This window comes from Apodemus sylvaticus, chromosome 12 (assembly GCF_947179515.1).
Source record: "Apodemus sylvaticus chromosome 12, mApoSyl1.1, whole genome shotgun sequence".
NCBI classification, from domain to species: Eukaryota; Metazoa; Chordata; class Mammalia; order Rodentia; family Muridae; genus Apodemus; species Apodemus sylvaticus.
This window is the reverse complement of record NC_067483.1, coordinates 90370995-90392883: the sequence shown is the minus strand read 5'-3', so window position 1 is coordinate 90392883 and position 21889 is coordinate 90370995. Positions and strand designations below refer to the sequence as shown.

Below are 21889 nucleotides of genomic sequence, written 5' to 3'. Positions count from 1 at the left end.
CACAGGACTGCAGGTCATTGGGATGCTGGCCCAGCCACTCCCAGCTTGCTTCCTGGGCACAGTGTGTGTGTAACTCACTCAAGCTCACACAGGCTTCTGTCTGATACAGGGATGCTCCTATCACAACAATGGTCTCCAAGGAACTCTGCTGAGCACGACAGAATTAAGTTCTCTTCCCTCACGCAAAGCTGAAACAGCACATTCCTGAGAAGGGGATCTCGGGGCTTCTAAAGGAGAAACTTAGCTGGGAGCTTTCTGGTTTTCTTTTTTTAAGGATGCCAATTCTTTGGTCCTGCCCCTAGCGCTTTAGTGAGAGAGAGGTCTTAATAGGTATTTACGCCAGGCTCTGAGGCAGGGGATCTTCTTATACTTTAAAAGCCAGGGCCCTATAGCAACTGGTCCCCACCAAAGATGCTGCCAGCGAAGACAAGGCCTCCCTAAGGGGTGTGGACCCGTGGCCATTACCATGTACGTCACCCCTTATACTCCAGTGAGAGGAAATACGCCCCGGCCATTTCCTGGGTGCCCCAGAAAGACTAGAGCCGATCCCATCCCTACCACTGCCCAGGCGTCCACTGAGAATCCAGCTCCTCGAAGCCTCTCATCCAGAGCCGCCACGCTGGGGTACTGGACTCACTGAAGAACACAGCCACCCAGCTTAGCACCCAGTTATTGATGGACACACTGCATCCAGCACCCACTGAAGAATGTACTGTGTATTCAGCACCCACTGAAGAATGTACTGTGTATTCAGCACCCATTGAAGAACATACTGTGTATTCAGCACCCATTGAAGAGTGTACTGTGTATTCAGCACCCATTGAAGAACATACTGTGTATTCAGCACCCACTGAAGAATGTACTGTGTATTCAGCACCCACTGAAGAACATACTGTGTATTCAGCACCCACTGAAGAATGTACTGTGTATTCAGCACCCACTGAAGAACATATTGTGTATTCAGCATCCATTGAAGAATATACTGTGTATTCAGCACCCATTGAAGAATATACTGTGTATTCAGCACCCACAGAAGAACATGCTGTGTATTCAGCACCCATTGAAAGAGACACAGTGAATCTAGGACAGCACCTGGTCTTTGAAGAACGCGCCATGCATCTTAACACGGTACCCAATCCACACAGGACACGCCTCCTCAGAACAGTACCGTCTGCTTGGGGGAAAGGACAACAAAGGTATTACACCAGCAGAATGCAGGGGTGTGTGGGGACTAGTGTCTGTGGATGAAGGTGACTTCTTGACTGATGTCTGGGTGTCATGTCTCGTCTTTGTCAACATTCCCAAAGTGCATGATCAGGAACTGGCAACCCCTTTCATAGCTCTACAGACAGCTCACACTCAACCGTACCCACATGGTTAATTGTGTCAAAACGATGATAAGGTGTTACTGAGGCAACAACAGAAAGCACAAAGGGAAGGCAGGCATGCTCTGTGGGAACGACCTGGGCGGCTGCAGTCACCTTGCACAAACTTCAGTCAGAGACCAGGGCAAAGCCAGCGCTCCCCCCAACGAGCTCTGCGTGACTATTCAGAGTGGCACCTCAGGGATCACCAATCATCCCCAGGCCCCCTGGGAGGAGGCAGAGGCAGGTGGCTACAGAAGACCACTGTCTAACAAGAACATGGAGGAAGTGGGCGCTGCAGGAACACAGGGCCTCCTCTCGCACCTCACAGGTGGGAGCTGCCTACGCCCTATGCAGACAATGGATACCCAGTTGCATCTCAACACATCCGCAGGGTGCTGCGCCTGCAAGTGGGACCTTCTAGACTGATGGAGTCCCTCCCTTTGAAGGCACTGAAACAGAAATGAGGACTTTGTTCTTTGGGAGACAAAAATCTTTGGGAGCCAGAGAAATAGCTCAAAGGTTAAGAGCACTGGCTGCACTGGCAGAAGGATCCACGTTGGATTCCCTGCAGAGTGGCTCACAACCTATCATTTATAAATCAAGTTCCAGGAAGCCTGATGCTTTTTTCCTTCCCCAGAGGGCACTCACTGTATGTATATATGCACAGGCATACATGTAGCCCAAACACCCATACACATATAATCATTTTTAAGAGCTCTCCAGGGTCACATATTTCCCTCCATACTGTGGTCCACCTGTCGCCTTTAATTAAGCCTCGCTCTTGAAACAGCACTGAAGGTGTACCTGGGGTTTGGGGCAGGAGGCTGCGGTAATGTTGAGGACAGGGTTCTGAGGAGGTGGAGCTTGGAGTTGCATGCTCTGTGTGGTTTAAGCAATGTTTTTCTACTCCTCTTTGGCTGAGAGGATCCTACTGGCCACCTGGAGAGAAATCACTGCCTGAAAAATCTTTCTTCTCAGACACTTCATCTGCTACAAGGGACGCTCTGCGGAGGAGGTACGTGTAAGGTCTCTCAATAGCACTGTGTGGGGATCAGGAGTGTCACGGTCCTCATAAGCCACCCAGGCACTTGCTGGGGAAGACACGCTGGAGCAAGCTGTCTGCTAGAGCCAGGGGACCCGGTGTCACAAGCAGACTTTTTTCTCCTCCTCTTTAATATATATTTATCAAAAGCTGACATGAAAACGAGATAGCCAAGGAGACCAGTGTCAGTTCTCCACGCCGCTCAAGGAAGCTGGCTGGGGGGGCAGGAAATGGAGAGTTCTTCCCCACCCTACCAAGAAGAAATTGCTGATGACGCATCCACATATGAATTTCATGAAAACTTGCTTTCAGCGATTAGGTCTCTCCTTCCCAAAGCACATCCATCCCAGACATTTGAAAAAGAAAAGAAAGCTGTGTGTCCCCCTCACCTGTGTGACGATACCCACAGATACTCTGGGGGCACCTGAGCCCAGTCAGACGGCAGCATTCCTGCTATGGATATCTGACTTTAAAAGCTTCATAAACGCCCTTCCTGGGAGAGAGACTCCTAAGGGACGCTGGCACTGTGACTCGCTGGCTCACGGTTGAAAGGACTCTCTTGCCAATGCAGAAGCCAGCTGCAACTGCTTATTTAGTTCTCTGCTTAAAAAAACAAAAGCAAAAGCTTCTTTCTAGCTATTATAGCCAGTGCCCAAGGGAGAAGTGCATTCTGTCGCCCAGCAGCAAAAGATGCTTGATCAAGGCGACGTTCCAGCAACTGTCAGTCAACAGGCTTGGGAGAGAGAGGGGGGGATGAGCTTCCTCCCCTGCTCTGTCCATTGGGTCATAACAGGTGGGAACCAAAGTGACTTTATTTTCGATTCTGGGATATGTTGCTGCCTTGACATTTGTGTGCTATCTGTGTCTAGAAATTCAATTCACCCAAGGCCAATCTTATTTCACCTCTTCTTCACAGAAAAGTGTGTGATTCCCAGGGATGTGTCCCCAATTAGATCCAGCTGAGTGGTCTTGCCACAGCAGAGGCCCAGTGGTGGTCAGTACCCTGACCTCACAGGTCTGCAAGGCTGTGCCAACAAGGCACCTCTCCGTCTTCAGCCACTTCAGCTACAGCATCTCCTTTGCACTGGTGCATTCACCAGGCTCCTGGTCCTGAAGAGAACTTTTGTCTACTTTGTTGTGCACCACATCACGTGCACATCGCATAACTTCTGCAGAGCCTTGCTCAACTAGTGGGCACCAGGAGTCAAGGGAACTGGCTGCTTCAAACTCTGCTTCTCAGGAGAGACATAGTGGTACATGTTTGTGTTCCTGGCACTTTTGGGATAGAAGCAGGATGATCAGAAGCTCAAGGCTATCCTTAGCTACACGGCAAATTCTAGACCCAACCTGAGATACAGGAGACCCTTTCTCAAAACAAACAAAAGTTTGCTCTCAGATATAGCCGGCAGGTAGGAGAAAGGACTCGGAGAACAGTGGAGATCACAGTGGGGAGCTCCAAGGCCAGATCTGGTCTATCTGTCGTGCAAGTCCTCATAGGATGCCAGGGAACCCTTTTACTTCCTTACGACTCAGTTGCTCTGCCTGCCAAATGGTGCTTCAGCTATGAGAGTCCTGTGAGCCCCTTCAACTCCAACTCGGATCCAGTCACAGTAACACTGTGCTACCATGCCTGAGTCATATGGGGCCTTTGTGACTCAGTAAAGGGTCAGCCACAGTCTGTTGAGGAAAAGCCCCCAGTCTTAGTGTGACAGGGCACAGAGAAGCCATGTTTACATTGTAAATGTAGAAATGCGATAAATGTTCAGAACAGCAAACTTACAAAGTCAGTTATTTGGTAGAACAGGGGTGTGAGGCACTGGGCTTCTGTGTTTGTCTCTGCCCTGTGTTTCTCTGGGTTTTAGGTAGCCTAGGCTAGCCTCAGACTGGCTAAGTAGCTGGCTAAGTAACTGGTACTTGACGGTGTTTTGTGTTTGTTCTTTTATCTTCTTGCTTCTACTTCCTAAGAGCTGGGATTGTGGGTTTGTGCCACTATGCCCGATTTATGTGGCACTAAAACAAACCCGGATCTTTATGTGGGCAAGCACCCTACCCACCAGATTCTCTCGCCTTGATCTTCCAAACCCTGTGTTTCCCCATGATGCTCTCTGAAGCTTTCTACTTTCTGCACGGACATATGTCCTGGCTGACCTACGAGAAAATAAAGATGCTGTCCCAGAAGTCCCCATGTAGAATTTTACAGAGAGCACAGCTCACACGGCCATGCAAGAGGGAATACTGAATTTATTAGTGAGCCCTTTAAGGGCAAGAGATTATTCTTGCACATCCTTTGCAATTTCCATGGAAGAAAGTGTAAGAAAGAGTGCTTGTCAGATTAAATCAGCCTAAGCGTTTCGTGACACAGCCCTGAAGAGATGATGTTCCGTGGGTGGGAACACACACTGCTCTTGCAGAGGACCCAGGTCCAGTTCCCAGCACCCATCTTGGCGGGTTGGCCTGTAAGTCTAGCTCCAGGGGATTCGACACCTCTGGCCTGCACAGGACCAGCATTCATATGCGCATGCTCACCCACAGACACGCATACACACATGCTGTTTCTTTCCAAAGTTTCATTAAGGAAGCACACATTAAGTCACAATGATCCATATATCTTGTCATAATACTTTTCTCCCCAAATCACCTCAATAATGAAGAGGTTGGCTGACTCTAAGGAGCTCTTCAGTACAGAGCAGGCCTGTGTGTGCCTCCTGGAAGTCGGGGGATTGAGTTCATTTCCAATCCACGCCTATTCCAACACTGTGAGGCTCGCACTCAATCCAATTAATTAAATGATTCCAATTAATTAAACTGCATTTTCATAGGCCTAAATATTGTCTACAGAGTAAAAATAAAACAAAATAGAGCAAAATGGTGTGTGCCATTTCTTTGAGCCTGCAGATTTTAGGTTAGCCCCCAGGAGGCAGTGACGGTAGACGCAGGGGTCACTGCTAGAGAGGACCATCTGCCAGGCAATCGGCTCTCCCTGTCATCGCGCCTTCTCAAACAAGGCACACCAAACACTGGGCTAAAAGGTTACAGTCCAAGTCGCGTCCCCCTTCTGCACAAAAACATTTACTACACTCTTCGCTGAATAACACAGGGCTGGGCACTGGCCTGGCAGCCTGACAGGGACCTGCCCTATGAGATCTGAGTGTTCCCCTGAACCCGCCAGGATGGTAACAGATTGGATGGTAACTGACAGAGAAAGAGAACGATTCAAACCAATTTTGTAGACCAGACCAGCCCTGGGACGCCCCTCTAGAGAAACCAGTCTTCCTCCCTGAGAGCCATGTGACCGGCTTCTACAGAGGGATGGGCCCTTTACCTTCTTGTATGCAGACAGGTTTGTCACTTGGGACCCAGCCTAGGGTCCCATTAAGATGTTTCATGCACAGTCTCTTTGTAGAGCCCTTCAGCCTGAATCCGTCTTGGCAGTGATATCGGGTTACTGAACTTTCGAAGAAAACTCCTCCGCTGGGGGTCCGGAAGCCATTCTCTGGGACACCTGGGTCAGCACACACGTTGAGGTCATCGAACCCTACATTGAGAAAGAGAGAGAGAGAGAGAGAGAGAGAGAGAGAGAGAGAGAGAGAGAGAGAGTTGAATACTTCTCCAGGATTGGTACCCCTACCCCTTTGGCCACTTCAACCTTATGGACAAAACCAACCTACCATGCCCCCAAAGAGAAGGTGTGGGAATGTCCAAGCCTGCACAGACATCTACTATTTTTCCTATAAACTAAGAAAAGCTGACCCACAAATCCTCACTGAGCAGGTATCAGGAAGCAGTACACATAGATTGACAGAGATGGGTTGGTGCGCCCACCTTTCATGCCCAGTTCAGCCCTGCTCTCAGATTCAGAACATGTTACGGGAAATATTAAAAAGGTGAACCTGCCAACTCTCCTGCCTCTGCACCACGCTTGCTCGGTGTGTTCTTACTGCTGAACTCCTCTCTCCCAGCTCGCTCCCACAGCACCCCAGCTCGCTCCCACAGCACCCCAGCTCAGTTCTCACAGCACCCCAGCTCACTCCCACAGCACCCCCAGCTCACTCCCACAGCACCCCAGCTCAGTTCCCACAGCACCCCAGCACACTCTCACAGCACCCCAGCTCACTCCCACAGCACCCCAGCTCAGTTCCCACAGCACCCCAGCTCGCTCCCACAGCACCCCAGCTCACTCCCACAGCACCCCAGCTCAGTTTCCACAGCACCCCAGCTCAGTTCCCACAGAACCCCAGCTCAGTTCCCACAGCACCCCAGCTCACTCCCACAGCACCCCAGCTCACTCCCACAGCACCCCAGCTCACTCCCACAGCACTCCCAGCTCAGCTCCCACAGCACCCCAGCTCAGCTCCCACAGCACCCCAGCTCAGCTCCCACAGCACCCCAGCTCAGCTCCCACAGCACCCCAGCTCAGCTCCCACAGCACCCCAGCTCAGCTCCCACAGCACCCCAGCTCAGCTCCCACAGCACCCCAGCTCAGCTCCCACAGCACCCCAGCTCGCTCCCACAGCACCCCAGCTCGCTTCCACAGCACCCCAGCTCACTCCCACAGCACCCCAGCTCACTCCCACAGCACCCCAGCTCAGCTCCCACAGCACCCCAGCTCAGTTCCCACAGCACCCCAGCTCGCTCCCACAGCACCCCAGCTCAGCTCCCACAGCACCCCAGCTCAGCTCCCACAGCACCCCAGCTCAGCTCCCACAGCACCCCAGCTCGCTCCCACAGCACCCCAGCTCAGCTCCCACAGCACCCCAGCTCGCTCCCACAGCACCCCAGCTCACTCCCACAGCACCCCAGCTCGCTCCCACAGCACCCCAGCTCGTTCCCACAGCACCCCAGCTCACTCCCACAGCACCCCAGCTCACTTCCACAGCACCCCAGCTCAGTTCTCACAGCACCCCAGCTCAGTTCCCTCTCCGTCATCAGTGAACCCACACTCCAGTAACCAAGCAAAGCAAAACTCTTAAGGCTTAATTAATCAATCAGATTTATGTATAAATAATATCACAGTTGACAAGATGCCAATACAGTCATTTAAGAGCCAATTGATACTGATAAAAGCTTTATCCCAATATTTCTATTATAAAAACTTAGCTATTTTGGCTAGTAGATACTATCTTTCAGTTCCATTTTCTTTTTCTCTGGCGACCTCTGTCTGCCCCCCACCCCAACTCCTAGCTCTGCCTCCCTTTTCCTGTCCAATCACAGACCTTCCACTGCCCTAATGTGACTGGACCAGGAAATCCTGCAATAAGAACACACTGTACACGCAGCACTGGGGCTTCTACTGCTGCCTGATGTTGGATTCGTGAGGTATTCACTCTTTAACAACCTGGATTGCTGAAGGTCAGCTGTTGGTGACAGCCCTCACCCCATACGCTTGTGTGACAGTCACACTCCCTCCCCTGCTGGTCTTCAGGGTCACTGAGCTAAAAGTGGCTCAGCATGGGAGGCACAGTGGTGGCAGCACATCCAAAATTCTCTGTCTGAGCTCCCTCTGTGCAGAGGCGATGAGGTGAGGGAGGAAACAATTAAAAAGGAAGACGTATGTAGGGGGATCTGCACTTCCCTCCTTAAGTAGGAGCAATCTGATCGGCATCCAAGCACAAGATACCATCCAGGATGGTGGTCACGTGATCACAAAGTGCCTTACATCATCAGGTGCTTCCCAGGTAAAGGGTGTCATGGCTTCCTTCAGTCTGGAAGACTGCACATTCTCACAGCAAGTCCTTTGAAAATGGAATTGTTTTTGTTGTTGTTGTTGTTTTTTTTGTTTTTTGTTTTTTTGTTTTTTTGTTTTTGTATGTCAGATGAGGTCCTTCACACTCTAATTGTGTCAGTGGGGGCTGCAGAAGGGCAGGAGGAATGTACTATCCTTGAGGGTAGGGAAGCCTCCGGAAGGCCTCCAGCTGAGTCCTTAGGAGAGTAGACACACCAGCCAGAAAGGAAGGTGGGCATCATGGGGACAGGACAAGTGTCTTCATCATGGATGAAGACAGAGAACCCTGGGAACTCATCATGAGGGACAAGATGGAATTTGTTTGCTGATGTTTGGAGAGGGCAGAAGAGCAGTAGTAGCATGGACTTCTCTAGAGGTCCAGGGTGACCAGAACAGAGGAGGTAGCTACCTTTGAGAGAGGGTCAAGGCAGAGATTTTACTATTGTATTAAAATGTTAAGATAAACCCAGACTTAGTGGCCCAAGCCTATGACCCCCCAGTACTCTATAGGTTAAGTGGGGACTATAAGTTTGAGGACAGCCTGAGTTACCTGGGAAGCTACAGATCAACCTGGCATACACAGTAAGAGTTGCCTTATGAAAGTTTATTTTTAAACAGCAGAGATATAAGAATCTTTACACAACAAGGGAAACAGTGGAGAACAGAAGGTGTAGCTGAGGATGGCTGAGGGGATACTTCAGTTAGTGCTGCTACCTGGACACAGGCAGGGTGGATGATACCTAAACCCAGGGGTGCAGAGGGATACTTATCTTTCCCTGAAACAGAAGGGAAGTCTTGCCACAAACTCTGAATGAGGGAAAAATGTTTCCCATAATGCAAGCCTCCTCAGAATATACACAGGAGGCTTCTCGTCCCATCAAGGTAGCCCAGGCTCACCCCTCAAGGCTTTCCTCACTGTGAGCAGGACTCCTGGTTTACTTATCCGTATCCTCGTCTTGTCTATGCAAGCCTAAGCAGGAGAGTCAACTCTTCTCATGTCCTCAGCACCCAGCATTGTGAGCTGTATGTGGGAACCATTACACAAGCGCCATTAGTGAAAGATGATTGGCTGGGTGGGTGTGTAAATGGATGGGTAGATGGAGAGGGGCAAATGGATGGATAGCTGGATACATGAATAATAGGTGGAGAAATAAGTTAATAAATGGATGAGTAGGTAGATGGGTGGATGGATGGGTGGATGAAAGGTCAATAAATATGGATGGGTAGGTAGATGTGTGAAGGGATGGACAGATGGATGGGTAGATGGAGAGATGAGGAGATTTGTGAATGGATGGATGGGTTGATAGATAGGTAAATGTAAGAGAATGGATAGATAGATAGATGGGTAGACAGATGAACAGATGGATGGGTAAGGGGTGTGGTCATATGAACAATGGATGGAACTGCATGCCAACTGTTCTACTGGACCGTTAGGGAGCCATCCCTCCCCAACCAAACAGTACCACGAGTGACCAGAAGCTCTTGCATATCCCCGAGAAGGGGATGTGAAATGCTTTCCTGCAGCAAATTCTCTCTCCCTTTCCTGTGGACTATGATTCTTAATCTTCTTTCTTTCATTTTTTCTCTTGTATTTTTTTTTTCCTTTTTGGGAAACAGAATCTCACCATGTAGCTCTGGCTAGCCTCAACTTGCTATGTAGACCAGGCTGACCTCAAATCCAGAGATTTGCCTGTTTCTGACTCCTGAGTGCTGGGATTAAAGGTGTGCAACCGTCACGCCCAGCTCCTTAGTTTTCTACAGTCTCAGTGTCTTAATCCTCTTCCTTAACACAGAAATAGGGCAGGTCTATGCTGTGCCTTGCCTTGGGCATCTCTGCTCCCCTAACACATGGTTTCTAGACAGTTACTGCTACAAAAGACCAGCACTGCCGACTTTGGAGTACCTCCAGCTGGCCACACGCTGTCCTTGGCCACAAAGCTGTTCTCTTTCAGGGATGGGGAGACAATTCAAGGGAGTACTGAACACCCATCAGAAAAAAATGATGTAATCCTTCAGGAAAATCACTGTGCCAATTAAAAAATGATGAGAGTTCATGAAACTTATAACGGGAGAGTGAGGGAAGTTCCTCGGGAGCCAGTTCTTAAGTATTCCCTCTCCTGGAGGCACGGCCCCACCGGCTCTCTGCTTCCACTGAACCACAGCTAACACGGCCGTGCTCCTAAGCCTGCTGCAGGGCTGAAGATCCACCATGCCACTGGCCATGGACCCGGCCACTGGCACAGAAGAGATGAGCAGAAAAGAGCCACTGGAAGGCAGGGTGGTATAAGGAGAAAATATTCTTTATTTGGACAATAAATCCCATTGAGCAAGATAGTGATTTTCTAGGCCTGCTAGATCTCAGTCTTTTGTTTCAAATTATCCCTTGGTGGATCAATTCCCAACCCAGGCATTTTTCTACAGAGCCCTCTCTTAGTGTCCTTCCGTAATGATGATGATCAGCCCCGTCTGATAACAGACCCATTAAGGAGTGGGCTGATGTAGGTATTTGGAGGTGTGGAGAATAACTCCTGTGCTGGTCCACTAAAATCATCTCTCAAGAATCTGCCTTCTTAAAACCCCAACATACTTCCCTCCTATCCTTCAAATTCTGCTTATGCTTCAGAACTGAGTGGTCATGGCCTGGAGGGCAGAGTGAGTTCCCAGAATGATTTCTGACATGTTTGCTCTTGGGAGGAGTTGGAGGAGGAAGAGGGAGGAGTGCTCCGTTTCAAACAATCCTCAGCAGCAGGAGCCTCTCCTGGCCATTTCTACGGCAGTCTCTCAAGAGTACAGTGTGTGTGTGTGTGTGTGTGTGTGTGTGCAAGATACACTCGGATGTGCCCTAGACTGGGATATAGGCACCCAGATATTAGTCCTATTGTATGGGCATTGCTGTGCTCTTTCTTCCAGGTGGGATCAACCTGAGACTCTGCAGACCAAGCAGAATGGCTTGCCTGCTCAGTGTAAGGTTGCTTTGTTCGGTGGTGCAGGCTGGACAGAGCAAAATGAGGTATAGGAAAGTGTTTGTTCTCCCTAGCTGCTAGTCTTCAAGCTGGAACACCCATCCTCTGCGTTTGGACTAGGACTCAGCTCAGGACTTGCTCCACCGACTCTCTTGGGTCTCTAGGAGATACAGATGATGGATGGGTGGGTGGGTGGATGGAGGGTTCAGGGGCAGGACCGGTGGGCGGATGAATGGACATATATATTAATGCTTTCTATTAGTTCTGTTTTCCAGCAGAACCCAGATGCGTACAGGCTTCTAAGTGCCCAGCGCTTCCAACATGTGAGCTACAAGGATGCCGACCGTGCCTGCTTTCAGGGGACTCTTCTCTTTGATTCAGATATACAGTTGACTCACTGAATGGGGTTAGTGTCTGAATCCTGGGGTCTGGACAAGCCAGCGGGACAGCCCTAGTCTGCAGTCTGTCTGATACTACGAGGCTGGCTGCTCTGAGCCTGCCCCTCTGTCTTGGGTATCAGCATCCTCATTTCTGGTGCTGATGAACCCAGTTCAAGTCAAAGACCCGATTATAATTTGGGCTCTGGCTCAGGTGGATGTCAGGATCCTTAGTTTTCTTTTCTTTGAACCCAAATCCACATGAGTAATGGGGACCTGGAGCACCCTTATCTTCTCACACAAAGAAATGCATCAGACCCTCCGTCTGATGATGGGGTCTTGACACTTCTGGCTTGGTTACTTCTGAGATTGCAGAAACCTGGTCGACATTTCTACTGTGAACAACATAAAAAGTCTTTAAAAAAGGATCATAAAAACGAAAGAGGTGTGAAAAAGCAATCTTTTGGGCTATTATAGCTGAAAAGTCATATTCTAGAAAGGAAGAGTGTATCAAATGTAGCCAAATCCATTTAGAGCCAGGGCTGGGTTTCCATTTCTTTGTAAACTGCTCTATGGGTCTATAGGGGAAGAAACAGGATATAGACGCAAAAATTGATTTTGTATGCATTTCTTTGGTGAGAGGGTATTGGGTAGACGAGGGGGAGCCATCCCTGCAAACATTAAACAGATAACCAGGAGCAACTCCCAAGCCTTGCTTGCCTCGGAAGCATTTACTGTAGACTCAGTTAACCTTCAAATCACCTGCAAGGTCATTGGCCCAACTCTGTGGTTAAGGGGTGTGAGGCTAAAGCACTGGTGCAGTGGCTAAGAGTGGGGCTCAAGCCCAGCTTCAAACTCAGTCCAGCACTCCTGATGTGAACAGTCCCTGCTTGGCTTTTTCTCACCAACTTTTAGCACATCTGTGTGACAATCTTAACCCTTAAACGCTCATGGATCTCATATATTAAAACAGAGCAGAACAAATAACAGTGTTGGGCTATTTGGTGACTGCGTACCACACCACACAGCCCTCACAGTTTCCCCCAAAGCTTACCCTTTAGCATACCATCTCGAGGGGAGGAGATGGGGAGCCTGGCTTGTCACCTAAGACATCTAAGGACCCAGAAAGAGAGCTATCAAACACCTCCTGACAACAGCAAGGGTCTAGAGTCTACCTCTGATGAGGGTATCTTTGGGGAAAAGAGAGGCCAATCCTGGATAATGGCTTCAGGAGATGGAGGAAGTCCCACTGACTAAACTGCATCCTGTGATGGATGCGCAGGGGTCTCCTGAGTATCCAAGCTCTTCCCCCACATCTCCCCACAGGTGAAAGCTCACCTTTTCCCCAGTACCACATCCCTTTTAATCAGTAGCAACACAAGGACAACGCTGCTTACAGACAATCTGAACAGTAAACTGTCTCTCTGCTTCAAGAAAAAAATTACACCAGGATGGATACCCTGTATCCCACAGAGAAACATCTTCAGAAGGACTTTTGGTGTTTAAAGCTCTGCAAGATTATACACAAATCATGATGTCCTGGGACCTGTCTATGAGGGCGGCACACCCTTCCCTGCATACCAGCCTCAGTTTCCCCTACCTCAACACTCCCAGTCTCAGAACAAGCTGGCTTTATTTTTCTAAATGAACTCATCTATTGACATCCTATCTTATCCAGGATTAGATCAATGTCCAGAGACCACTTGAACTGGTATGTGTCTATGTCATGAGGTCCGCAATGAAAGAAGAGAGAGAGAGAGAGAGAGAGAGAGAGAGAGAGAGAGAGGCAATATTAAAGAGATGACATGAAGTTACGGCTACCATGTGCACATGAGGCCCAGTTGTGCAAATATTTAAAACCTAAGTGCTCCAGACAGGGGAAGTCTAACACAGGAGCACCTAGCATGCCCAATTTCTAGCTACCCTGTGACATATCAAAGCAATCCCTGCACTTCATTCCCCACCAGCCCTTAAGAAGGAGTGGGTCTACACACACAGTGTTGGAGGTTTCTCCTGAGTCAGACTCCAGAGAGACTCTACCACTAGGAAGTCAGTCTGTCCTGAGCCAGGGCCAGGTTCTAACATCTGGGGGACTGCCTTTGCTAGTATCAGGTATGCCCAAATCCGAATCCATTCCAATGAGAAGGAGCTAGGGCCAAACCAGTTTACCTGCAGAGACCTGGGGAGACCTCATCAAGACGAGGAGAAGTCTCCAGGGGCAGTTCCCAGCAGACAGGGCAGAAGACAGAGGCACACAAAATGACAAGGACAATCACTGGGAAGATGTGACTTGTTTTATAAAGAGTCTTTTAGACATATTTACATGATAACATTATTAAGAGCTTCTTGGCCTCCTGGGTTCTAGGACAAATAATTTCCATGTCTGGCAAAATTTCAGCTGTGGTTTTAAAAAGACAAGGGAAGAAGGGAGAAAAAGCATTTTAAAATAAGAGAGCTAAGGAAGGAAAATGTATGATCTGTTTATATTTCTTACTCTGTCAACAAACAGTGCTGTTTGGAGGAGAGGTGGGCACAGGACCTACATCCACTCCAACAGGAGGCATCCCCCCCCTTTCCCGTTTTTGGTTTATTTTTCTTCTTGTTCATTTTTTAGGGGCAGCAGACTGGGTACACACACACACACACACACACACACACACACACACACACACACGGTGCTGGAAATCCTTACTCAGCAAGCATTCTCTCCCTAAGATGCATCCCCAGGCCATCTTGACTTTTTATTTGAGACAAGATCTCACTGAGTCCCTCCCGTTAGCCTTAAACTCATTGTGCAGCCCAGGGAAGCCTTGAATATGAGATCTTCATGTCTCAGCCTCCCCAGAAAGCTTCAGAGAGCTTGATCCCAGGCTTGGCTACAAGCGGTGCTCCTCAGAACAAAAGCAGAGCAGACGAGAAGAGGTCAGAGTCCCTCCTACATGGGCGGGAAGAGGGCTCTGTGTGGTCCTTTGTTGCATCTAGGTAAGCGTGCTTGCTTGCAATCTGCGTTGCTTTCAGAGACTATGACCAGAAAGATTAGACAGAACATGGCACTCAACACCACAACCAAAGCGGGGTAACGGCAGCGTATTTACTTGACGTGATGCAGTTTGTGTGTAAGGGTAAAGGTGGGGACATGCTTTGAATCCTGGCTCGGCTGGATGGTTTTCTAGCTGCAATAGCTTCAGTAAGTTCCTTTGCTTCATAGTTATCTTTAGTTTCTGCTACATAAAGGAAGTATTGACAGACAGGTCTCTACTCCCCCATTATGGTGAACTCTCAGTGAGATGTAAATACACACAGATCGATGCGTGGCAGGTGACAGGGTCACAATGTGTGCACGCCGCCATGTTGTTAATACTCCACAAGCTCCCTAAAGAGAGGAACATACTCGGCTTCACACAGAGGGGGACGTCTCTCCTCCTGGCCACCCTCCTAGCCACTTCACGATCCTCAAGCCTATTCTTGCTTGTAATTGACCCCTGTGAACACGACTGTTGTGTACGAACAACAGAAACCTATGAACAGAGTCCTTCCTTCAGCCAAAGTCTTGAGCTATGGAAATTTTCATGGTGACACAGACCTCTAGGGAACTGAACTCAGGGTTCTTTCAGAGCACAGACTGGGCAGGGAACACCAGGGCCAGCAGCATTCAGATCCCAGAGGGCTGTGACATTTTTTTTCAGTAGCCACCTCCCCTGGAGGATGGCCAATGGTCTCTCTTGGGTTGATCAGTGTCTTAGTCAGGGTTTCTATTCCTGCACAAACATCATGACCAAGAAGCAAGTTGGGAAGGAATGGGTTTATTGAGCTTACACTTCTGCATTGCTGTTCATCACTAAAGGAAGTCAGGACTGGAACTCAAGCAGGATTGGAAGCAGGAGCTGATGCAGAGGCCATGGAGGGATGTTGCTTACTGGCTTGCTTCCCCTGGCTTGCTCAGCCTACTCTCTTATAGAACCCAAGAGCACCAGCCCAAAGGTGGAACCACCCACAAGAGGCCCTCCCCACTTGATCACTAATTGAGAAAATGCCCCACAGCTGGATCTCATGGAGGCACTTCCCCAACTGAAGCTCCTTTCTCTGTGATAACTCCAGCCTGTGTCAAGTTGACACACAAAACTAGCCAGTACAATCAGTCAACCTCTAAAACAACTCCTGATTTTGGCACAAGACACAACTGAAGCAAACAGAGTCCCAAACCAAACAGAGACTATAAAACACCAAGATTCTAGAATATACTCAGCAAATGCTTGGATCGGAAGGGAAGAGGGGCTTGGGACAGATTCCAATGGTAGATAGCACAGTGACCAAACTCTAGCAACAAAAAACCCCCAAGCTTCATTAAATGGGGTGGAAGGTTCCTGCATCCATTCTGCCTGTGAAACTGGGTCGATCATCCCATATTTTAGCACGCTCTGAATTACATACTTAGAGATCAGGGACGAGGGACAGCAAGTGCCGCCATTTGTGGGGCTAAACACATTTCTTTTCCTTTTTCTGAAAAAGCAGTACCCCTTGGGAAATACTGCAAGGCAACAAGAGAAACCCTGGCTAGTTACTGATGTAACACTTCTGCCACCCTGGAAACATGATTTGGCTATTTGTTTTAGTGGACTCTCACTAATAAGACATCACTTAAATCTCATTTTCTAAAGGTCTCATCGAGTGTTGGGACAAAAGATTCATCTGCATGGCTCAGAAGCTCAACATCTGGATGGCATTTTCCAAAAACTACACACAATACCCCACAAGTGAGCATGTGTGCAGAATATCTGAATGCTAATCAAGTTAGGTAACACCTCCCCAGAACAGTGGGGGAGGTTTTAATGTTTCAAGAAATATCCAGAGATGAATAGACAGTCTGCTATGTCTGAGCAAGTGTAAACATAGCAAAAATAAGTCTTAATGGCATAATTTAGACTTGATTAAAATGGATAAAGACCACAGATGTGGATGTCAGAGCCGTCCCCATTTGATGCCAGAACTGATATTTTCCCCTTCTTGATTTAATTCGCTTTGATTACCCAATTATTCCTACGGCCTCTCGCTCAGTTTCGGTTCCAATAAAACCAATCACAAAGCGAACTCATAACGTGATTTTCACTGCAGTCTCCTGACACTGCTCCACGAGAGCTCAACCCACAACACAGCACAGTCATCCCAGACTCTGCAATCCCAGCCCAGAACAGCACCGGCCAGCTGGAGAGTCAGGAGTTTTCCTGTCTGCAGGAGGTTGCAGCATCATTTTATAGTTGATATAAACTGTAGCTTCAGTTGTTCAGACATCTGAATGAGGTGTGATAGGGTTGCAGAGAATGGGTTGCTAAGGTTAGAGATATAACTTTTTTTTTGCTTTTTTTTTCTAAATAAATGATTACAAGAATAATACAGGTTGCCTGTCTAGTTAGCCCTTGATCTTGGATATGTAACATTTGAAATTCCTAGTTTCAGTATTTTATTGAAAATGGTTTCTTAGGTCCATTCCATTTTCTAAAATTCTCTTTCTCCTCCTTTGAGACAAGGTCTCATGTGGTCCAGATGGGCAGAGGATGCCCTTGAACCTCTGGCCCTCTTGTCTCTTAGTCCCAAGTGGGAGGAGGATGGATGTGCTGTAATAAATCTGTCTTATGAGGTTCTGGGCATCGCATCCAGGGCCTCCTGCATGCTAAGCAGGTCCACCATCCGAGGGAGGCACAGCTTTCTAGTCTCTTCTTGATAAGATTATATTACAATCCCCCAGAACATAAGTCTTAGACCAGCAGCTGCCCAGCTGTGGGCCACAGCCCCTTTGGAGGTCAAACACTCCTTTCACAGGGGTCACCTAAGATCATCAGAAAACACAGATGTTTATATTATGATCATCAAAGTTGAAGGTCACCACAGCGTGAGGAGCTGTATTAAAGGGTTGTAGCATTAGGAAGGTTGAGCCCAACACAGTCTGGGAGATGATTCATGGGGGAGGGGGCGGGGCTAGACTGTAATCTTAGGATGCCTGTGGCTGTCTTCCATTGTTTGTAACATTAAATTTTTCCTTCCCTTCTGCAAGCAACAGCTTTCAGACAATACTAAACCACGTTTCCCACATGTACACAGCCTCACAGTTTACAGAGCGTTTTACACACGGTCTCGTTTCATCCCACGGCATCCCCAAGAGATCAGTCCAACAGTTTGATAGCATTAGCTCTCACAGTCGCTGCAGAAAACCCAACTGTTAACAGCAACAACTTTCAAGCAGTCTTTTTTAGCAGAACTGCACTCCACCCCCCTCAATAGCTCATTCCCTAAGTACAGTCTAAACCAGTATGTGAGCTTTTAAATCTCTTACACTTTCAATTGCCCTTGGGACTTGTGAGTGTGTGTGTGTGTGTGTGTGTGTGTGTGTGTTGGGGGGCAGTTAGTAAGGTCAACTTCGCTGTGATAACATACCTAAGATGATCAGATTATAAACTGAAAAGGCTTGTGTTCCCTCAGACTCTCAGCAGTTCCAGTTCATGATTGGCAGACCTGAATCTTTTGAGGCAGCACTTTATAGGGTGTACATACGTGTGTGTGTGTGTGTGTGTGTGTGTGTGTGTGTGTGTGTGTACGTACATGTGTGCATGCATTGGGGAGTGGGCTGTGGAAAAGCTGCTCATCTCATGGTGATAAGAAATAAAATGAGGTGTGAGGAGACCAGGAGCTTAAGATACCCTCAAGAGCACATTCCAGTGACGTAACTGCATCCTGCCAGGTCCCAATGTTTTCAGGTTCCGGTGTGTCGCCCCAGTACCAGGAACTGGACACAGGACACAGGTGCTCTTGGGAGACAGTCAACATCCAAACTGCAGAAGGTTGTGCAATTAAAGATGGAAAAAGCACTTAGTGCAGCGTGTGTAAGACGACCGTCCTCTCTCAGCACTGGGCTGCCCACTGACAGTGGACCCCAACTCGTGGTGCCCAAGTACGAGAAGAGGGATCTGTTTGTTTGGTTACTGTTGTTGAACTTTTCTTTTAAACCTTTACGTGTATGGGTGTTCTACCTGCATGTGTACCTGTACTGTATGCATGCCTGGTGTCTAAAGAGGCCAGAAGAGGGTGCTGGGGTGAGACCCCTGAAAGCGGAGTTACAGGCAGCTGTGAGATGCCATGCAGGTGCTGGGACTTGAACCCAGGTCCATGAAGAGCAACAAGTGCTCTCAAGTGCTGAGCCATCTCGCCCCTCGCTTTTCCTTTCAGGACGGTAAGTCAGAGGACATTTTTCCACCACCTGCACACATTTATCACCAAAACTTGCTGCAACCTCCCCATTACCACCGTTCCCTGTGACTTAGTGGTTCTGGCTTAAAGCCACAATCATTAGGATGATGTTCCTTAACCAGCTACTAGGATTTATGGCAGAGAATCTTTTATTAGAACATTGAGGGATAATTTATTTAAATAATGTACTCTATGTAACAGGTTTTATTACCTATCTTCTTTTAGGGTACTTAAGTCTTTAAAACAGATATTCTGAAAACTGCACAATAGGTAAGGAGATATAAACAGAAACCGTGAAGGAAGCCATCTTAGAACTCATCTAAAGAACTTTAATAAGAACTTTGTTAAGTAAGACAAACCGGACAAGGTGTACAGATGACCGTGTAAAGTTGCACAGCTCTGAGGAAGAAAGGAATACGACACAGGAACATCTGCAGCCCTTCACAATCCAGAGACAGCAGAACAAGCTTCCATGAGACAAGCCAACCACTACTGTGGGCGTTCTGACCTGAAGGCACTGCGTCTTTAGGCACTGCCAAATCCCTCTCCAGGAAGACAGCAGCCGTGTAATTGAAAGAGTAACGTGGAAATAAGGGAACATATAAGGACTTCTGAGTAAGGACAGCTAGAGGGAGTCATTCAAAGAGGCACAATCAGAGTGTGGCTCTTTTTTGGGGGCTGTAAAAAAACCAATGGAGAGTATTATTCTTCTGATACATAAAAGAAATTGTGTGTCTTCTTTGTGACAAATTATGCCCAAGCACCCACAGAGTAAAACGTTCAAAACAAAACAGAGGGAAATGAAACAGGCCTTGATGCAACCAATCAAGGCAAAAATCCAAATAAAGAGAGCACACAAGCCATCCCCAACCACTTGGCAGATGCATACACCACCCCTACAGACCCTGCCCCTTTCCTTGCTCTGTTTGTACCCAGGCCGAGCAGTCCATCTGATGGATGCTAGTAGACTTTGTCAGTAGAAGAAAGTTGGGTGTAGGAGAGCAGCCAGCAGACTGTGAGCTGGGCTTGTGTGGGGTCCATTCAGGGGCCACAGCCTGAGCCTGAAGCATGTTCAGAACTGGGGAAGGGGCTATAAGAATCAGTAACGTAAGGGGTTCTGAGACTTCCCAGAAGAGCATGGCACAACTTGCTGGCAGGATCATGTGTGATAAAGAGAGAAATAGCAACACCAGGTTTCTCATAGTCTCTCTACCTGAAGTTTCATTCTTGATATGGCTGTTTGCTGTTAATAGGGAGAGGCAAATCTAGATTCTGGAATGCTTGGGGTCTGGCTTGAAGCATTCTCCGGGACAAGAAGGTGGCTGCTAAGGAACTAATCCCCTGGGACAGGCTCTGCCATGTGCAGGGCAGAGCTGGCTACCCTTATTCTGTCTTTGACACACTTGGGTGACTGGGTTTCTTGCATGTGACCCCCATGGCTTATAGAATGTCCTATCAACTAAACAGAGCTCTGCCACAGGCCAGGCTCCTGGGATGGTTTGGGGGTGTGTCCAGGTTTAACAAGTGCACCTCACTTGTGACCCTCAGGTGACCAACTGCAGGTCATTCTCAAGCATCGCACATTTGATCTTTCACCGAGTCCTGTGGCCTGCAAGGCTAGGCCACTCCTTAGGGTAGACATCTCTGGAAAGTGCTTTTAACCACATGGGCCAGTGACCACAGGCTCTATGTAGGAGCCAGTGTTGGAAGCTGGTGCTGCACTTCTTCCACAGAACAGCTGTGGTGTGGGACTGAGCCGCAGCCCAGAGTGGACCCCCTGCTACTGGTCTTAAAACTGGAAATCCTTGTATAAAATGTCCTGACACCTTGGTTCCCAAACATGTAGGTCTGACAGCCGACAGCAGCTCCCCGGGAGCACCTGCCCAAGAGGCACCGAGCTGATCGTCATAGCTACATAGCTAATGAGCTATTCATGAGACACAGGTTCTGAAACCATTAACTGGGTTTTCAAAAACTTCTAATCAGTAAATGTTAATGACTACTGGGCAATTTCTTGTATATATATTAACTACCCTCAAGCAATACATAGCAGGACTTTTAAATTTTACATTAGTTCAGTTTATATATTTTATATTTATGTATTCATTTAATATTGCACACACACACATAAGCACGTGAGTCACCCACACACATACCCACACCCACGCCCACGCCTACACCCACACTGGCGCCATGACAGGCAAGTCGAGGTCAGAGGACAGCGTGTAAGAGTCAGTTCTCTCCTTCCACCATGTGGGCCCCAAGGATTGAAATCAGACGGCCGGCCTTGGTAGAAAGCCTTTACCAATGCAGCCATCTTGCTGGCCTAGGGTCTTTGTTTTCATATGGGAAGAAGATAAAACATATAAGAAACAGTAAAGGCTGACTGGTAACTTTTCTATTTTCTAATACTGCTTTGAGTCATTCACAGTGTCGACAATGAACAGTTATAACCAAGAAGCAAACACTGTTTTTTCAGTGAACTCCAGAGCACAGGACAGTTAAATTGGGGGTAGGGAAGAAATATGGAAGTCAACAGACAAGACGCACACCAGTCTTCAGGACCCCAAACATGACAAAGCAGCAGGATCCTCTAGAGCTGTACAGCAGAGGCCCAGCACCACTCTGGAGGGTATTAAATTCCACAGAGGCGCCAGCAAATAACATAATGTCCCCTTAGTTGCTCTCCTAAATCATCTTCCTGCCTCAGAGCAGCGCTGTCCCTGAGCCGCCCAGGATTCTGAAGGGTTGCAGCTACTGAAGAGGGACGGCGACATTCAGAATGCAGCCCGGTGCTTTATGGCCCTCCTCCCCACAAGGGTCAGCTGCACGCTGAGAATAACCGGTGCAGGGCGGGGACCAGGAGGCTGGAGAGGAATGGCACAGAGAGATTGGAGCGGCCCTCTGGTGGGGTTGATAATGAACCGTTGCATGAGACCTGAAGCCACTTAATTTTCTAAAGGCTGTGTTATAAACATGCCGTCCATGGAGTTTGCTGAGGATGGAGATAAATCAGAAATGGGGAGATGAAACCCCTCAAGTTCCCCTAAACAAATAGCCCTTGCTGTGGTCTCGGCTGAAATACTACCTGGGGTTCTGATAAAGGGAGAGGGTGCTAAAATGACGTCAGACATTCTTTTGGGTAGCCTGTGCTGCGGTGAGGCAGTTTCTTTTTAAAC

The 21889-nt window shown here is 48.3% G+C and overlaps 1 protein-coding gene across 1 annotated transcript in view; it reads right to left on the bottom strand.

Annotated features, from left to right (window-relative positions):
• The window catches only part of Susd4 (sushi domain containing 4), a 122445-nt gene that overhangs the window by 47372 nt on the left and 53184 nt on the right, over positions 1–21889 (bottom strand). The window contains exon 3 of the mRNA XM_052200987.1: positions 5732–5944. Within this exon, the coding sequence (XP_052056947.1) occupies positions 5732–5944 (213 nt within the window). The remainder of the gene's footprint in view (positions 1–5731; positions 5945–21889) is intronic.